At 39.1% G+C, this 19569-nt stretch overlaps 1 protein-coding gene across 1 annotated transcript in view; it reads right to left on the bottom strand.

Moving 5' to 3' along the window:
* Positions 1 to 19569, bottom strand: part of Dpy19l1 (dpy-19 like C-mannosyltransferase 1) — a 101987-nt gene that overhangs the window by 76188 nt on the left and 6230 nt on the right. The window contains exons 2-6 of the mRNA XM_029567402.1: positions 10565 to 10589; positions 9893 to 9980; positions 6594 to 6731; positions 3867 to 3987; positions 2841 to 2934 (exon numbers count right to left, since the gene is read on the bottom strand). Coding sequence (XP_029423262.1) covers positions 2841 to 2934; positions 3867 to 3987; positions 6594 to 6731; positions 9893 to 9913 — 374 coding nt within the window. The 5' untranslated portion in view covers positions 9914 to 9980; positions 10565 to 10589. The remainder of the gene's footprint in view (positions 1 to 2840; positions 2935 to 3866; positions 3988 to 6593; positions 6732 to 9892; positions 9981 to 10564; positions 10590 to 19569) is intronic.

Raw genomic sequence — 19569 nt, 5'->3', positions numbered from 1 at the left:
CCTTCAGCACCAGATTGGGACTACTGAGACATCCAGCCTTGTGGACTGAGAGACTATGGATTCTCAGCCTCTCCAGTGTGGTGCAGCCATTGTTGGACTACTTGGACTCTATCCTATGAGCTAAGCTGATAAATCTATACATATATATTCATTCTACCGGTTCTGTTTCTTTGGAGAACCCTGACTAATACAGGTTTCCTTCACCACATGGAGGCAGGATCCAGGGTCTCTCAGGCAGTCCTGCGTGTTGTCAACCCTATGCCAGAGGGAGGCCAAAGGGGGGCCAGAATTTGGCATTCTCTGGTGGTCTGCTGAGCTCCCAGCCTTAGCTTACCAAAGCCAGATCTTCCCTGGGGCCTTGGGAGGGGCCTCATAAAATACCAGGTAGGGAGATGGTATGGCGCCATTGGGGGAAGCTCACCACCACATGGAGGCAGGATCCGGGGACTGTCAGGCTGTCCCCCGGGTTCTCAGGCCCACTGGTGGTTGGAGGCCAGAGGGAGGCCAGAACCTGGCACTCTATGGCATTCTGCTGAGCTCCAAGCAGCTACCCCAATGGAGGAGGTCCGAACCCATCCTCTCATGCTGTCTAGTCCATGATCTTTTTAAAAAAATGTTATTTATTATTATGTGTATGAGTGTATTGCCTGCATGTAAATTTATCTGTGTTATTCAATGCCAGCAGAGGTCAGAGGAAGGCATCAGATCCCCTGGAACTTGAGTTATAGACGGTTGTTAGCTGCCATGTGGGTGCTAGGAATTGAACCTGGATCCTCAGCAAGAGAAGCCAGTGCTCTTAACCACTGAGCCATCTCTCCAGTCCCACAGCCCACATGATCTTAAAAGAGAAACTACTTGGTATGTACTTTGGATGTTGATTGAACAACTAAACACACATCTCCCACTTAAGGAGAAAAGTGCTTGTCATGAACAGTTAGGGTTAAAGACTGAGCAAATTCTATGGAACCAGAGCCACCAAGTAGCCCTCAACTAACCAGAACCTTATATTCTTCAGCTGATACTGTGCCTTTAGCCCTTGATACAAAAAACAATGTGAGGGGCTGGAGAGATGGCTCAGCGGTTGAAACACTGACTGATTTTTCAGACGACCTGGGTTCAATTCCCAGCACCCACATGGTGGCTACATACCATCCTTAAGTCCAGTTCCAAAGGATTCCAACACCCTCTTCTGACTACCGCAGCACTGCACGACACGGGTACACTCACATACATGCAGGCAATACACTCATACACATAAAATAAAAATAATAATAAAATATTAAAAAAAAGAAAACAATGTGAACATTTACTTGAGTAAAGGGTGAGAAATTCTTTGAATTATAAAAGCATTAAAACTACCAAGCAGTTTAGAAGTAACACCATGTTTTAACTTACCCTGCTTGGAATCTAATCTTCGAAATAGGCCAAAATGTCTGTAAGGCACATGGGTAGCGTTCAGCAAAGTGAGCATGGCCCATCAAGCCTCCCCCCGGCTCTTAAGAATCAGGCAAACTGGTCTCCTGTCCCTTAAACTGGTCCCTCTCCTGATCCTTATATTCACTTGGTTATTTGTTATTTCATAAGCAAAATCTTTTATCATCTTTTACTCATCCATTTTCATTTCACTTTTCACAATAATTTAAAAATATCAGAAATATTATCATAGAAGTGCTTTAACTGTATATCAAAATATATTTAAAATTGACCTAGTTGATTCTTCATCTGATACTTATCAAGTAACTGCTATATATTCAAACACTGATAGAAACAATATATTTTTGAGGAATTAAACTGAAAATGGCAAAGAAGATAATGGGACACTAAGAGATTCAAAGCCACTAACCCAAGTTGAAAATCATATGCCTATGTACCCAGTTCTGCACTACAGTCAGTAAACAATAAGAAAGAAAATTCTAAAAATACTCTCCAGGTCAAATAGCTCAAGTGCCTGGGGAGACAGCTTGGTCATAAAGTGCTTGCCTTGCAAGCATGAGGACCTGCCTTCAATCCATCAGAACCCAGGCAGAAAAAAATCTGGGTCCAGTGGCATAAGCTTTTAGTCCTAGCACTGAGAAGGAAACAAGCAAGTCCCTGGGGCTCCCTGGTTAGCCAGCCAAGCCTATTGGATAGTTCCAGGACAGTGAGAGACCTGTCTCAAAAACTGGATGGGTACTGCCTGAGAAAGGACATGCAGCATTGTCCTCTGGCCTCCTCCCAGACCCACACCCATATGTAAAAGGGTGTGTGCACTTCCACACACGAACATGCACCCCCACACAGGAACATACACACACATAGACCCAAAGACAGACAGAAAGCCAGATGCACGCATGTGCGCACACACACACACACACACACACACACACACACACATACACAAATAGTGTAGACACATATACAATGCAATAAATTGTCACAATAATAAAGCCTTTAAACACTGTCATTCTTTTAGCTGCAGGAATGCTGTCTGACTGTAAAGTAAACTAGGCAGACAGACAGTAAATACCTGTATGGATTTCTGCTTTAATACCAGCAATGCAACACTACTGAAGTGATTCTTTCCCTTACATTTTATATAAATGACACATTACTCATGATCAAATGCCTATGAATTATTAGCATTTACCAAGTATGCACATCATGCTCTATGTAATCCTCTCAGACTATCTGAAACGTGATTGTTCATGCCAACAGTGAAATCAGGCAAACACACTATCATTTATAACTATAAGCAGATATTTTATGAATATTATTAGAAAATTGCCCTGTAAGCTACCAGGAATTATTAGCTAATAACTTATCATAGTACATCTTGCAAACACATACTAAAATACTCTTACCTTAAATATGTGCCATATATGAAGAATAGTGCCATCATTAGTCCATTTAACATAAAAATTACAGCAACATAAAAGCAAGCAGGATCTCCCAGTCCTTTAAAAATAAACAAAGCATATGCTCTAGACACAAATTATGTTGTATGTCTAGCAATTTATAATAAACTGTGTGCCAGATAAATGGTTTCCTTGGTTCCCATATGAAAACAGGACATTAACCCAGAACAGAGACGAGAATAGTGCTACAGCTATGGTGTTAAAACAGGGCTGCAAGCCTGTGACAGGCCTATGCTATGGGGGTTTACGCTATGCTCCTGAGTTGGGTTGGACTGCAGTAGCGTGAGCTGGAAGCACCACTACCACCTTTTGAGGTGAGGGCATCAGAGGCCATACAGGGTCCAGGGAGAGTGAAATGGCCACAGGAGAGGCTGGATACTTTGTTATAAAAAAAGTCCAAACCCCAATGAAAAAGCCACATGTAGATGGCCCAGGTGACACCTGAGCTCCACCTCACAGTCACCAAAATGTGAGTAAAGCCTCCTCCAGTTCAGTCAGCTCTTCCTAGTCATGGCAGGCCTCCTGGCAGAAGCCCTGACCCCATGGAGACAAGCCAACCTGCTCAAATTTCTGACTTGAATAACCCCAAAGCACAGCAAAATAGTTGTTTTTTATACCACTAAGATTTCTACCACTAAGAATTATGGTATAAATACCCAATGTTCTTAGGGCTAAAGAGATGGCTCAGTGGGTAAGAGCACTGGTTGTTTTTGCAGAGAACCTGGGTTCACTTCCCAGCACCACATGGCAGCTAACCATAAATAACTCCAGTCCCAGGGGATTTGACGCCCTCTTCTGACTTCAGCAGGCACCGCATGACACAGTGTTACATACATACATGTTGGCAAATACACTCATACACATAAAATAAAAATAATAAATGTTTTTTAAAAAAGAATAGTTGTTCTCTATACCACTAAGTTTATTATGTTCCAACAAAATAAGTGGGCAGTATTAAAGAAAGCAACTCACCTTCACAGCTTTCAATGGGACTGAGTCCTTCTCCTCGGGTAACTGTCCAGCAAATCTTGGTTTGAATACCAATCAAATCCATTATTTTGGTATAAATGCGGTACCAACTGGCCAAGATCACCTTTTTTTATTTTTAAGAAAATAAAGAAGTCATAAGAAAAGACTACTCTAAATAGTTTACATTACTGAAACATGTTTTAGACATTTTCATAACTGTAGAACTTTCTCTTCCTGAGTCAGCTGTTTGGCTCCCTTTCTGTCTAAAGGAGGCCCCACAGAACTTCTGCACCCTTCACTGGTCAGTCTCTGACTGGTCATGCATAGGTAAGAATAAAAAATGTAATGAAAAGTATGCAAGATATATGTTTTTTTTAAAAAAATACAAAACTCTAAGAAATATAAAAGACTCAGACAAACACATAAACTGTTTCTAATGTTCAGAATGTAAATTTGCTCACAGATTAATTCACAAAGATTAAACGATCCTGATCAAAATCCCAAATACCTAAAATTATTCTAGAAAAATAAGAGTCAAAGAAAGAATGCCCTAATGAATATAAAGGTTTATCACTGAAAATAATTAAAACTGTATGACACTGGCAGAGGAATACCCAGGTAGACACTGTAATCATGTGCAGGCAGTGGTGACCAGACCAAGGCACTCCCAGCCCCAGCAGCTGCCCAGAAGGTTGGCAGCTGACAGTTGTCAATCTGTAGGTCTGCTCTGAGATGAAGAAAGTAATGCACTCAAGGTCACACAAGGGCAAACTGCATTCAATGAATGACTAATCAATAGAAGAGATATGTGGTTCAAGGGCCTTTGCCTGGAGGCAGGATAACAGCAGAGCTGTTATCCACAGCACCCACTGGACAGACTAAGGTCTTTGTTGTGACTCCATCACAGCTCAATGTATCATCCTAATCCCTTTATCCTCCTCCTTCAGGTGTTAGTCAAGGCACTCCCTGATTCTCTTAGTGCAAGCAAATCTCCAGTTCAGGGTCCACTTCTAAGACCTCAAAAAGGCAACATGGAACCCCAAATTCAAACACAGATGACAGTGATTATGAACAGTAATTCTGAATAGAAAAGAAAGCTACTTCCAATCAGTGTGGAGAAGATGAACCACTCATCAGAGTATCAAGGTACACAGAACATCATTCTGAAAAAAAATTCTTATTTAGCATGTCCATCAACACAAATGCCAAATAAGTTAAAAATAAATGACTAAAAAATATAAACAACAAAATTTTAAAAGTTGTTAAGATCATGGACGTAATAATACTTTATATAAAAATACGCATTCATAGCTAAAAAGCAAAATATTTTACCCATACAGTATAATGTTAATACCTGTAACATTAACATGTTAGTACCTTGTGTATTAAAAAATGAGTTAAGAAATTTAAAAGAAACAGACACAGAGGCATGAACAAATAATTTTAAATAGAGCTGCATAGTTAAACATCACTGAAATGTGTTACATACATATGAATGAATGAAACACATCAAGTAGTTATAATTTCTTCATCTAACAAGAATACAGATAAACATGTCCACAACTGCTGCTGGCATGAATTTCAACCTGTGTGGAAGGCACTTTGGCAGCATGTCCCCAGATCATTAAAGCATAGAACCTGCTGAACTAAAGTGCCATATCTACAAATTTACACTTAAAAAAAATATATCAAGGATGTATATGATAGGGATTTAGCTTCAAGGATGTTTGCTGCAGCTTTGTTTAAAAAAAAAAAAATCTAAATGGCTGAAAAAAATCAGAACTTCCCTAAAAGATGAGTTAAACAGATAATGGTAGATCATCAAACAGTCATTAAAAGTCATGCAATAAAACAGAGATGGCACAGAGGGTGGCTATAAATATTTCTAAAAGATAAAAAGGCTCACATAAAAATTATGCACCTTGTAATTCCTTTTCTATAAAGGCTATTTCAATACAGTCACAGAAAGTATTCAAAAACAGTACTTCGTGGGAAAACAATGAACCATGGAGGGCATTCATCAACTGTTATCTTTATCTACTCAATAATCAATACGTCAGTGACGCAGAAGCCGAGTCCTCTCAGTGGGAGAAGATTGCAGGCTCACTAAGGACTAAGTGGGAAAAAACTGCAGGTTCAGTAAGGCTGCCTAGCTCAGACTCAAACAGACACAGTCCAGCCATCAGGGTGCCATTCTGTGCTACGAAGGTGAACAGGAAGGCACAGGCTTTTCAGGAGAGAGCCTGGTATGAAGAGACCAAGGAAATGTCTTCACAGCCAGGGCCTAGAGAACACTTAGAGATGTGTCAAATGAAGGCAGATGGGCAAAGTCCAAATCAGTCGCTGATATCACAGTCCTCCTCCCACAATTCTCCTGGGTGGGCCTACCTTCCATCTAGCATTGCCCAAGAAGTGCTGTTAACTAAATGAGGAACCCCAGAGAGGGAAGGAATACTATCTGACAGATGACATGACCACTAAGCTGCTTCCCCACTACAAACACACCATGTGTAGACAGTTGCCCCATTTTCTAAACAGCACAATCACAGCTATACTTCCCACAGGGCCCAAGTTCTTCCCCTCCCTTGCCCAAATTCCTTCCCACGGTACATGTTTTCTTTTAAAAAGGGAAGTGAAATTTGGTGTGCTGAATCAGAACTTAAGAGTTAGAATCACTTAATAAAAAGGTTTTTTAAAAGTGAAAAATCACAGTTAAAAAAACTAACTTACCTCAGGGTAAAGATTGAACCTTTTTAATGTGTTAATAACAAGAGGGTATTCTGTCAGTTTGTCATTCATAATCATCCATACTCCATTAAAAAATGAGGGTGCTTCCACAATAGTCTTGAAGTAAGAATAATAAAGTCCCTGAAAGAAGGACACGCTCCAGTTACAATAAAAAGTGCATAATTATTATACCCCTTCTTAGCTTAAAAATATTTAAAATAGACTTTTTTGAAAAATGAGTACTCAAGTAGGTAATAGCTACAATTAATTTCACAGGTTTCTGATGACATAAATTCTTAGGCTGCAAAAAAGTACATTTTAGAAGAACCTCATCTTAATTGAAATAATTACATGCAAAAATAGCATCAAATATAGTTTCAGCACTTAAATACGCATGCAGATAATCCAGCATATGTCATCTAAGAAAATTCTATAACTTATGCTAATATAAGAGTTAGAAAAGCCTATCTTATAAACAAAGTGAAGAGTTTATTACAGAACTAAATTTGCCATGAATCAAGTAATCTTCCCAAGCCAAAAACACATCCTCCTAACTGCTTTTCTGAATACACAAAATACATCAATTACATTTCTTCCAGATTTACATGCAAAAATCCAAATAAGCTTCACACTGAAGCAGCATACAGATTTCTAACAAAAATCATTTTGCAGATCATCTTTCTTTCTATCAACTCAGCAATAAGAGCTGTGGGACCTGGGGATCAGGAGGAGTTGTACTTTGTGGCAAATTAGGAAGTTTAGTCTGACACATGATTTTAAAAGGTATAGAGTGCGGGTAGAATAACATGAGGCAAACCACCATGAAAGCAGGACTGAGGAAGGAGTTTAGCTTGCCTAGCATGCATGAGGCTCTGGGTTCAGCACCCACCACTCCATAAACTCAACACCTGTGATACCAGCACTTGGAAGGCAGCAGCAGGAAGATCAGACGTTCAAGATAAACCTCAGTTACAAAGAAATTTTAAGCCCACCTAGGATACATAAGACTCCATTTCAAAAAATGAAATAAAAAGTCCATGAAAGTTTACAAAGCATAGGCAGAGTCTGAGAAGTCGAATAAGGAGAATAAGAGATGCAGAGAAAGACAGCACAAACACCATTTCTCTGCAGTTCAGCCAGGGCTGCCTGGTTGCGGGACTACCACCTGCCCAGCTCTCAACTAGAGTTAAGGCTCACACATAAGAAACTGACTTCCCCACCCAGAATTCATTGAAAATGAAAAGTCCAGATGCTATCATGCATTAGCTCTCACATCACCACTTTAAAAACTGCATTTTCTACTGTACTGAGTTGAACAGGGGATCCAAAAACTTCATGTTCCCCGGAACTGGTGAATATAACCTTATTTGGAAACAGGGTCCTTATGGATGTAATCAAGTTGAGGTAAAGGCAAACTAGATTAAAATAGAATATAAATTGAATACTGCCAGTATTGTATGAAGAGGGAAATCTGCACATGGAGAAACAGACAAGCAGGATGAAAGGACTGCTAAGAAGGCAGAAACTGAAGACTGATGCACCAACAAGCCAAGGAAACCAGACAGCCAGCAACTACTAGTCGCCTTCGGGAAGACACCTAATTCCTCATTTCCAGGCTCTGGAACAGTCAGAAAATAAACTCAGGTTGCAGTGACCAATCTGGATGAACTTTGTTATGGCAGCCCCTAGGACTACTGTATCTACTCTGCTCTGTAGGTTTTATTCTAGAATCATAACATTTTATTTAATCAAAAACATAAATTTTAAACATTTAGGTATCAAAAAGGGAAAAGGAGTTCTTAATCATTAAGTTGGAAGAAAATTTCAAGTAATCTTTCTGGATCTCCCTAATGAAACACATCCTAACATCCAAACAAACTGCAAGAAAATCCTAAGTTGTTGTTAATAATTATGTTTAGTAATGCCTTTGCAATTTTTATTTCATCAAATAAGTAATCTGAAATGAGTAAGCCTCACAGACTAAGATATAAATATCAAATAAAATGAACCAAATCCTAAATTTTAAATGTGAATATGAATTAATGATTTATTTTCTGTTAAAAAAAAAAAAACTCTTGTTAATTCTGCTCACCAAGAAGGCAAAGAGCAGTAGCAACGAGCATTGGTAACATGGATCCTGTCTCTAAGTAACATTTACACTAAAAAGAACCTAGGCCCCTAGGAAAGCTGGTGCTGTCAGGTCTTGTTAAGAAATGTCTTGTAGCACCCACAAATAGGGAAGTTCTAGACACAGAAAGTAATTATGAAACTCCAGTGGGGGAGCAGGGTTAACTGCAAGGGATTTTCCAGCTACAAACAGCAAAGGTCACAAAACTTGTTCAACTCCATCAGCCCGTAGTGATTTTCCAACAGAAGAAACTCCACAAGTTCTGACTAGATAATGCAAGAGAACCAGCTTATTTGTATGAAAAATGGTAAATAAAACAGTCAATCATTGTCCTTTCTACTAAGAAATATATCTCAGAAAAAAACTAAAGAGGTATTGCAGGAAAATTGTTTTTAGAATTGTTTTTAGTCAGTGTCTGCAGAAGAATATAATAGAGTAACAGCTTGTCAGTTTCAATGAGAGAAGTGATCTACACTGACGGCTGGTTCTATGGAGAAATCAGTGACTCCCCAGTCTGAACATCTGAGAAGAAAGGCAACAAGTCCTGGTGTGTCTCCGAATGCTACACTAAAAAAGTGTCCAGTGCCACTTGGGAAGTATTCTGCACAGAAAACAGTCACGTCTTCAGGTATCAAGACTTTACTCCATCAATTTTTTCAGAAAATGTGTAATAGAGGAACAGAATAAGAACATGGAGTATAGTGGACAATTCTACAAGGTGATAACCTGGACCCCTCGATAAACAGCAGAAAGGGGAATGTAAGACTTAGAGATTCAGAGATACATTAGATGACTTGTAGACAGTTGCATCTGAGTTAAGGACAATTAACTTTTTAAGTGCCAATCAGTTCACTCAAACACCAATTTATATTAGAATACCAAGAAACTGCTGTTTTTATGTGTAACAATGTTATTGCAGTTAACGATGAAAAAGTCCTTTTAGGTACTTATGAAGGCATTAGTGGATGAAATTATGTAAGAAATGGGATTTCCCTGAACAAGAAGAGACAAGGGGAGAAGGGTGTGGATGAACCTATTGTTGGAGCTCTAAGACAAACAGGAATAACTAGCCATGTTTTCTATTTTGGAATATCTTGTTGAAATTTTTCATGTTAAAACCTTTAAAATTTTTGGAATCCCAAAGTACTACAATTAAATACCACACAAAACTAACCATTTCAGTGCGAAAAGCCATCTCCCTTTCCAATGTTGAGAGGTGAGAAAAATGACGATCATTTTCAAAGAGGTGCGTTATGTGGCTCCTGGAAAAATCAAAACACAAACGACAACAGTGGTGAAACACATAAGAATGCTCCAAAGCAAAGCCACACATCTGTAGACAGCTTTAAAATAAAATTGAAACACAACTGTTTCCTACCATATCTTAACATTTCTACAAAAATTTCTCTCCATAGGAAAACACATTCTAATTATATTTTAAAATTAAAATGAACCATAACAATATTTAAAGTACAATAAAAAAACAGATTAAACTGTAAATGACATTGGGTTACCATTTCAGAAATGCTTGATTAATAAAATTCGTATGTCTCTCTATCCAGAAGATTAAAAAAATTAGTCATTATCTCAACATGTACACTATATTAATGTTAAGCAAGTTAGAGTTTCAAATATAGCCTCTTTAATAATGGATATCTTTTATATTAAAAGTTGTATTGTTCTGATCCTGATTTATCAATTAAACTGCTTTTTCAGAGTATTATAGTATATAAGATACATTCATCTTTATGAAACAAAAAGTAGTCTTTCAAATATAGGGGATACAGCTTTCATAAGCTATAAATATTTACATAATATGTATCACTAAAGAAAAAAACAATCTTACCAATGCAACAGGGCCGCAAAGGAAGCTGAAAAGAAAAACAAAATTTATATTACTCTTTTAGCATAAAGAAATTCTTTTACCTTACAGATAAGTACTGCAGATGGAGATCCAGTGTGTTCAGAGTGGTATGGCCAGTAGACCAGATAAGCACTTCAAAGATAAGCTTGCAAAGTCTAATACTTGGAAAGGTTGAACCAATCTTAAAGACTGTAGAGAGAATATTGACCCCCTTGAAGCTGAGCATATATAGTATCAACAGAATGGCTCAGTCCTCTATCTACAGTTTTCATTTACTCATTCAGCAAAACACGTAAGTCCCTATTGATTTGTCAAATATTGTACTGAACCATTATATGGAAACCATTACAAAGAGAACTCAGAGGAATAGGACCAATAGGTGAAGGTATCTTAGAACAAAGAATCAAGCTGGTTGGTGAGGCCAGGGTTAGAAGGGAAATACACAAAGTATTGTCACTTTTTATCTACTACTGCAGTGCCTGCACTTTCACAATAAATCCCACTCTTGCTTTTTAAATACAGCAAATATAAAGTTAAAGGAGCAAAGAAGGGAGGGAGGGAGGGAAGATTGAGAGAAAGCAGGCTAACCGTAACACTGACTGCATCTGGAATCAATAGCTTACTTTCTGTTCAGTACCAAAAAAGTACACACTAAGTCAGAAAACATTATCAATCAGGATAGATCTGATTATAGATTTCTAATTAAAAACCACCAAGGAAATGAAAACCAAACAGCTCAGATCTTATTATTTTTTAAATATTTATTTTTAAAATTTAAATTTATTTTGGTCTTGGCAACATTAATGATTACCTATGACAGAGTTATTCTTTCTAGGTCACTGAAGCTACTAATATTTAACTTGGTTTGTTTCTTGTCCTGTTTAAAAAAATAAGTTACAGTGGGGCTGATGAGATGGCTCAGTCATTAAGAGCACTTGCTCTTCTTCATGAGGACCAGAGTTCAGGTCTCAGCACCCACATGCCAGGTCACAACCATTCTTAATTAATGGATCTGACACATCTTCTGGCCCCTGTGGGTACCAGGCACACATGTGGTGTATATGCATATATGCAGAGAAACACTCATATATATATAATAAATGTTAGAAAAATAAGTTATAAGATACTTGGACTTTTTGAAATTTTGTTTCTTTGAAAACATAGATATGTGCGGCTGGAGAGATGGCTTAGCAGCTAAGAACACTGAATGTTCTTGCAGAAGACCCAGGTTTGAATCCCAGCACCTACATGGCAGCTAACAACTGTCTGTAACTTCAGTTCCAGGGGATCTGACAGCCTCTTCTGTCCTCCGTGGGCACTGCACAACATGGGTGCACTTACCTACATGTAGGCAATACACATATACGCATAAAAATATAAAAATAATAAATGAAATATTTAAAGAAAAAACAAAAAGCATATATATGACAAATCTAACAGTTGCTTCTTTTTCCTTTCTATCATTAAAGACTTCACCCAAACACAATAAAACAGGCTTTATTGTCTCAGTAGTTCAACTACATTCTGGATAAATTATTCTTCTTTGATTGAATATAACTGATACCTCTTTCCTTCTAAAGACTAGTCACACAAACACTGGTAATTCTTTTGGAATTACAATTTAATTTATAAATTGACTTAGAGCCTACATATAACACAGCCTTCGTGTCCATAAATATGGTAGACACTTTCCATTGTTCAAATTGTTGTTCATGTGCCCCTGAGGAAAAATTCTATCAGTTAATACAGAGGGAGGATCTCATCCTCAAGGCTTAGGCCAGAAAGTGTTTTAAATGTTAGATTTTTCATTTTTAGACTTTTTCATACACACCCACAAACACCCCAACACACACACAATAGATGAAGGAAGGAAGGGAGGGAGGGAGGGAGGGAGGGAAAGAAAGAGAGACACGGACATAGGGGTGATATCCAAGTCTAAACACAAATTCATTTATGTTTTAAAAATACCATACACAGAATCTGAAGGTGATTTCATATCATATTTTCAGGAGGTGATTTTATATTGCATTCTCAGGGTGTCTGCATTCTGACTAGGACTCACAAGTTCAGGTGTGACATTTTTCCACCCTGTGGCCAAATGTCAGCACTTAAAATGTTTCAGACTTGGAGTTTTTGGATTTCTGATTAGAGATGCTCACCCTATTCATATTTCCTAAATGTTCCATTTTAACATGTTTTCTAATAGTCATAAAATTCTTTTATATGCTAATGCACATTACTGTTACTGTATTTAGCGCTACAGAATATATTTATGTTTAGCTCCTTTTAAATTATTGATATAGTTCTTTTAGCTTACCATTTAAATCTTCCATTTCACACAGTATTAGTTTTTTCTTGTTTTCTAATTGCACTGTTAGTTTCTTCTATTTGATCACTATAATCTTCTAGAATATTACTAAACAATTCTGGTGAAAAGGCATGTGCTTGGCTTGACTTCTGACTTAAACTATGCATTTCTTTTTTTAATATTTTATCTACTATTTTTATTTTATGAGTGTATTTCCTGCATGTACGTGAATGCACCCGTGTTGTGCAATGCCATGGAGGTCAGAAGAGGGTGTCCCCTGAAACTGGAGATAAGAATGGTTTGTAGCCACCATGTGGGTGCTGGGAACCGAACCCAGGTCCTCTGCAAGAGTAGTCAGGGCTCTAACAGCTGAGCCATTTCTCCAGCTCCCACAACAGTGCATTTCATATCCCGTCATCAGTTTAGCCTTTCATCTTCTATTTGGAATGACAAGTAAGACTTCTCAGACCACCATCTTTGTGGCCTCAAACTATCACCATCTCTTGGGAAGAGGATGGAAGGTACAAGATGCCTTTAGTGCCTTTAATTTGTTCCTTTAGTACCAGGGTAGACAGCAGACAACTGGCACTAAACAATTAGTAAATTAGGCTTTTCCAATGTTCAGGGATCATTCAACATTTGCTCAAAGTCTCAATTCCTCTCTTCCTTACAATAGTAACATCAAATGCTCACTACCTACCCAGCATGCTGTAAAAGCTTTACCTGCACTAAATTAAATCTTCACAATTTCCCTATTGTGGTAGGTATAAATACTTCTCCCAGTATGAAGAACTAGAGCACACTGCAGTTGAATAACTTGCCTAACACCACACAGCACAGTGGGCAAACTGAGAAACTAAGGGGCTTGGCTAAAGAATTTGAACTTAAGATCAACATACTGAATGGCTTCTGTAGAAGAGGACAGAAAGAAAGGAGAAGAGACAGCCCTGGCCTTCTTTGCCATAAAGAATCCCTGATCTCTGTTCCTCCTTTTTAAAAAAACAAAACAACAACAACAAAAAAAACCTTTATTTTTATTTTATGTGTACGAGTGTATTGCTTACATGTATGTTAAGTACACCCATGCTGTGCAATGCCCATAGAGGTCAGAAAAGGGTGTTGGATCCCTTGGAACTGGAGTTTACAGATGGTTGTTGGATGCCATGTGGGTGCTGGGAACCGAACCCAGGGTTCTCTGCAAGAGCAGCCAGTGATCTACAAGTGCTGAGCCATTTCTCCAGCCCCAAGGTCTGCTTTTGTAATTTCATGTAAGGGGCCCAATTCTTCACCACTGAGGGGTTTGAAAGGCTCTTACAATTTACTGTGAAGCACAGAAATTGTCCATACTAAAGCTAAATTTTACTGGGACTATGCATTAACTCTTTCTGATTAAAGAAACTGTACAGATTCTATGCCACATTATATCAATTTTCAGTCTTTTGAGATTAGAGAGAACTCATTACAAAAAATTAAGTCTTCTGTTATTAGACTCTAGTTAAACAGGATAGATCATAACTCCCTGGAGGTAGATAGGAGATCAGAAACAATGTTACTGAACTTTACCACAGTACACCTTAGCCTGAGTACACAGCTGGGACTCAAATGTTCTTGAAATTAGTATGAATTACTAAATGTGATAGGAGGCTGCAAAATAATCCTAAACTATGTCATGTAATAAAGCTAAATCTAATCTGCTTTGGTAGACACATGTGTATGTAATCCCCCCCCACCCCATTTACTTCCTTCAAGTTAGACAGCTCACCTACAGGTGACCAGAAGCCAGGCCTTGGAGTTGAGGCCAGGAGAGTGAGCAGGGCCCCCAGGATCCTGCTGCATTGGGTTGGGCTTGCCAGGCTGACTTCCGGTATGTGGAGCAGGCAACTGTATACTTTGCCCAGCGGGCACCTCCAGCAAACAAAGTTTCTCTTACCCAGGCTCCACCCTCGTGCCCGCTGCAGATTCCATATTTCAACCACAGCTTGAGGGTTCAGCAGGGGGTGTTTCTCTCCTTAGCCTTACAGCTACATTTTAAAATCCTACAGCTAAGAGCCAGGTGAGGTGCCACAGGCCTTTAGCACATGTCTTTAATCCCAACGACTCAGAAAACAGAGGCAGGCAGATCTCTGTGAGACTGAGGCCAGTCTGGTCCACACAGCAATTTCCAGGCCAAAAAAACAAAAAAACAAAACCAGTTCTCCAGCTGAGACCAGCCATGCTGAAGTTTGAGACCCAGTATCCTCCTCTCACCTGAGATCAGGAATGAGGTAGCTCGTGCAGACCCCTCAGTTTGCCTACAGGACCCCCAAGGCTACAGCCAGCCAGTGATTTCCCAAGCACAAACACACATCCTATCATGCTATACTTTCCCTTCACACATGTATTTTACAACTAATACCCATGCTTTTGGAGGTAGGTGATATCTGTGAGATCAAGGCCATCCTATTAAGCATAGTAAGTTCCAAGCCAGCTGGGGCTCCAGGGAGACCCTGTCTCAAAAAGAACCCCCCCCAAAAAACGGATTTAGGTTCACAAAATCAACACATTAAACACTCAAGCAGATGGCAAACAGGCTAAGAATTGCAGAAATGTACAGTGGATCAGTGACTTTCTTAGGACATAGTATATTAAACCAGGAACCTAGAAGGAAGAGGCCTTGAGACATGGATACAGCTTAGGTGAGGGGTTATAGTAGACAGCCTAACATCTACTCATCAACTGTATGTTAAGCAACAATGATCCAGAGTCCTCCAAGGGTAGATGTGGCTTTCATTTTCCCACAAGGCCAAGGTCTCATGCAGTAAGGATACAGCCAGGGTAGAGAAAAGCCCAGGTTTCTCTGACCACATGCTCATAAATGAAAATGTTGGGCACATTAGTCAAAAGAGTGCAATAACACACGAAGAAATGCATTAGAAATCACACAAGATTCAGACAAAATGATGTATTTCAAAGTGAATATATGAAAACAAAACAACAGAGCACAAAACATGCAGAGCACAGCTCCAAACAGCACATAGTCATACCTCTAAATAGAAAAATATACAGAGGAGGTTTGCAAGCTTTAAATATGTATTTATGTATGCACAAATATTAAGAGTAAGCAATTACAAAAGACATGTGTTTTAATTCTAACTTCCTTTAAGTCTTAGTCTTTAGGCGCCACTGCAGAAGAGGGGGTGGAAAGACTGTAAGAGCCAGAGGTGGTAGATGACCATTAGGAAACAGAGTTTTCCACAGTTAGGCAGTCTCTCATACGAACTGACAGCAATGGTGACAGCATGTACAAGATCCATGCAAGCTCAAACAGAAAAAATTCCAGCACAGACAGGAGCAAGTGGGTAAGAAGCTCCAATCCCACCTAAGGAAATTTGTCAATAGATGCCTCCTGGGAGGGGTAGAGACATCTTTTTCAAGTATGGGACTCTTAGTTAACCAGGCTCCAGTGGACAGACCAACACTGAAGGACATCTGGGGACAGCAATTAGATTCTGTAGGCTATATATATATATATATATATATATATATATATACATATACACACACACACACACAAATACATTAAGTTAGGGGGACAATAAGGGAGGTGGTGATAGGAGAGGGGATCTAAATACCATCAAATTATAATGTATGAAAATCACAAAAATTCAGTTTTAAAAATTCAGTTAAAAAAAAGTCTTAACCTTACATAATATGAGCACAAATATTTCTAGATCAAACAGTAACCTACATTAATTTTCATGAAGTAACTTCCTCCTTATTGAAAAAAAAACCTTGCATTTTACTGTTTTAAGAGCAAATAGATAAAATATAGATCCAAAGTAATGTGCTGGTTCATAAAAAGCTTCTGAGCATGTAGAGGGGAGCTGGGAAACTTTAGTAAACCCCGTGGGAAAAATGTACAAGCTGTGTCATTTCAAAACAGGACTGAGAGGTATGCCACATACATCATCCACAAAAGTCAGGCACATCATATTCATTAGCAATTTTTAACAAGTTCAATTCCTGAATAATTATCCCAATCTTTTAAAAATATTTTTATTATTTTTATTTTAGGTGTATGCATGTATTGCCTGCGTGTAGGTAAGTGCACCCGTGTCGTGTAATGCCTGCAGAAGACAGAAGAGGCTGTCAGATCCCCCAGGACTGGAGTTATGGACAGTTGTTAGCTTCCATATGGGTGCTGGGATTTGAATCCAGGTCTTCTGCAAGAACCACCAGTGTTCTTAACCACTGAGCCATCTCTCCAGCCCCATTTTCCCAATCTTAGGATGATAAAATCTCTCAGAATTGTAAATTGCCCTTGGCTATCACAATATCTTATTTAAGTTAAACAACTGAACCATGTGTGTGCTGGATAGCTTTAGTGTCAACTTGACACACCTGGGTTGAGGGAGCCTCAATACGGGAATTGCCTCTACTGGACTGGCCTGTGGCCATGTCTGAAGGGCATCTTCTTGATGAGTGATGTGGGAGGGCCCAGCCCACTGTGGGTGGTGCCACCCCTGAGCAGGTGGGCCTGTGTAGCATAAGAAAGCAGGCTGAGCAGGGGCCAAGTAAGCAAGCCAGTAAGCAGCATTCCTCCATGGCCTGTGCTCCAGCTCCTGCCTCCAGGTTCCTGCCCTGAGTTCCTACCTTGGGCTCCCTGATGAACTGCGACCTGGGAGATGTAAGCTGAATAAACCCTTTCCTCCCCCAAGTTGGTAATGGTCAGAATATTTTGTCACAGCAATGAAGTAACAGACTAAGACAATGTGGAACTTAATCACATCCTTACAGCTTCTATAGCACTGCTAAACAACCAACCATCACAATTTTTAAAATTCAGAATTTATTCATTTTTTAAAATTTAATTATGTAAGGTCAAAATGAAGACTTTAGGAGTTAGACCTGAGGATATAAAAATCAAAATGATTCCCCAGATGAGCCGAATCAGGACAGCACTGCACTTTCTGAGGGAGTTTACAGGTCTTGGAACATATGAGGCCATCTTCCCATTAATGTGCCTCTGACTATGCCTAAGCCTTCAGATCTGAACCTTACAATTTGAAAAAGGTGACTGACAAAGAATCTGCTTCAATCCCAAACCTCATCCAGTTTACTTGGTGGTGATACCGGGCCTACTTCAATGACCCCATGGGCACAATTCTCAGAAACAGCCTTTAAGTTCTAGATGTTTATGAGATTTCCATGGACATCAAGATGACTGAAGAATGAAAACTAGGATCATCTCTGCAGTCTCTTACTCTCTGCACAGTACTCAGTTGTGGGTCTCTGCATTAATCATCATCTCTACTGAAAAAGGAGCTTCTGTGATAAGAGTTGAGAGATCACTAATGTATGGGTGTAAATGGGTCATCTACATCGCACCCCTCCCCGCATCAGAGACTGTCTCAGAAGAGAGGGTGGAATGATTTTAAGAGTCGGAGGTGGTGGATGACTGCAATAAAACTGTCTTCTGGACACATGAGGGTAATTGCACATATGAACTCACAGCAGTGGTGACAGATCTGCACAAACTCATACCACACGAAATCCAGAATGGAGGGGGCAAGTGGCCATAAATACACCCCTAGCTGAGAAACAACTGGCAACAGACGGCCACAGGGAAAGCGAGGGTCAGTTTTCTTTAAAAATGTGGCCCCTGATAGGTCAACCATTCTCCAGTGGATGGCCCCACACTCCAAAATTGGTAGCACAAATTACTTGACAGTTTAAGAAATAGAGGACACAAAGTTGGGTGCATAGGAAGAAGGGTGGATCTGGGAGGAATTGGGGGAGTGAATATGATCAAAATGCATTATAAAAGTCTCAAAAAATTAATAAAAATATAAAACTAGGTCTTCTAAAAACATTTTTAAACACTGAAAAAGCAGCAGCACTGTCTGAGTCACGGAAGCACTCTTTGGGCTTATAAAGGAGGGCAGAGTCCAGTGTGCAGAATCCCGGGTCGGGAGCCATGCCACTGGGTTTGACACTAGCTATGTGTCCCCCGGTTTTCTCATCAGCCTCTCTGCGCCTAAAAAAAAAAAAAAAAAAAAAAAAAAAAAACAACTTCCCAATTCATCTAGGTGGCAAACTGCAAAAGTAATTGGTCAACTGATTTATAAACTGTTTTGAGCTCTACTTGGAGCTACAGTTTACCTGCATATAAAATCACCTCCATCCATCAGGACAGTGAGCCAAATGCAACATTTGTAAATGATTTTGGTGACAGTTATGTTATTATGTGAACAGGCACTGCTATATTAAGCTACAATTAGAAAACACTATCTAACCATTCATCTTTCCACTAATAGTGCTGGAAGGCACACCTGATAACCAACTCATTTAGAAGGTAGTCAAACATGGAGAAGGACACTAAACAAACAGGACAGGCATATTAACTGCTCATTTAGGTGCCCTGGAGTAAACAAATAATAGTGATAAAGCTAAAAAAAATAAAAAGTAGCAAAGTACAACATGCCACAATTTTAGGTTGGTGTACTCTGAAAATTTTAATTTTAAAATATACTCTTAGTAAATGATTCTTGGTTGAATTATGAGAGGTCATCCACAGAAAACCAATTTCTTTATGGGATTAAAAAACACCTTAAAGGTGTAGACCTAGATGTGGATGAAATTCTATTAGTTTCTATTTCTAGTAACTATCAGAATGAATGACTAAAGAAATAACACTCTT

Source organism: Nannospalax galili, unplaced genomic scaffold, assembly GCF_000622305.1.
Source record: "Nannospalax galili isolate Female #2095 unplaced genomic scaffold, S.galili_v1.0 scaffold3381, whole genome shotgun sequence".
In the NCBI taxonomy this organism is placed as follows: Eukaryota; Metazoa; Chordata; class Mammalia; order Rodentia; family Spalacidae; genus Nannospalax; species Nannospalax galili.
This window is presented reverse-complemented; position numbering and strand designations above follow the sequence as displayed.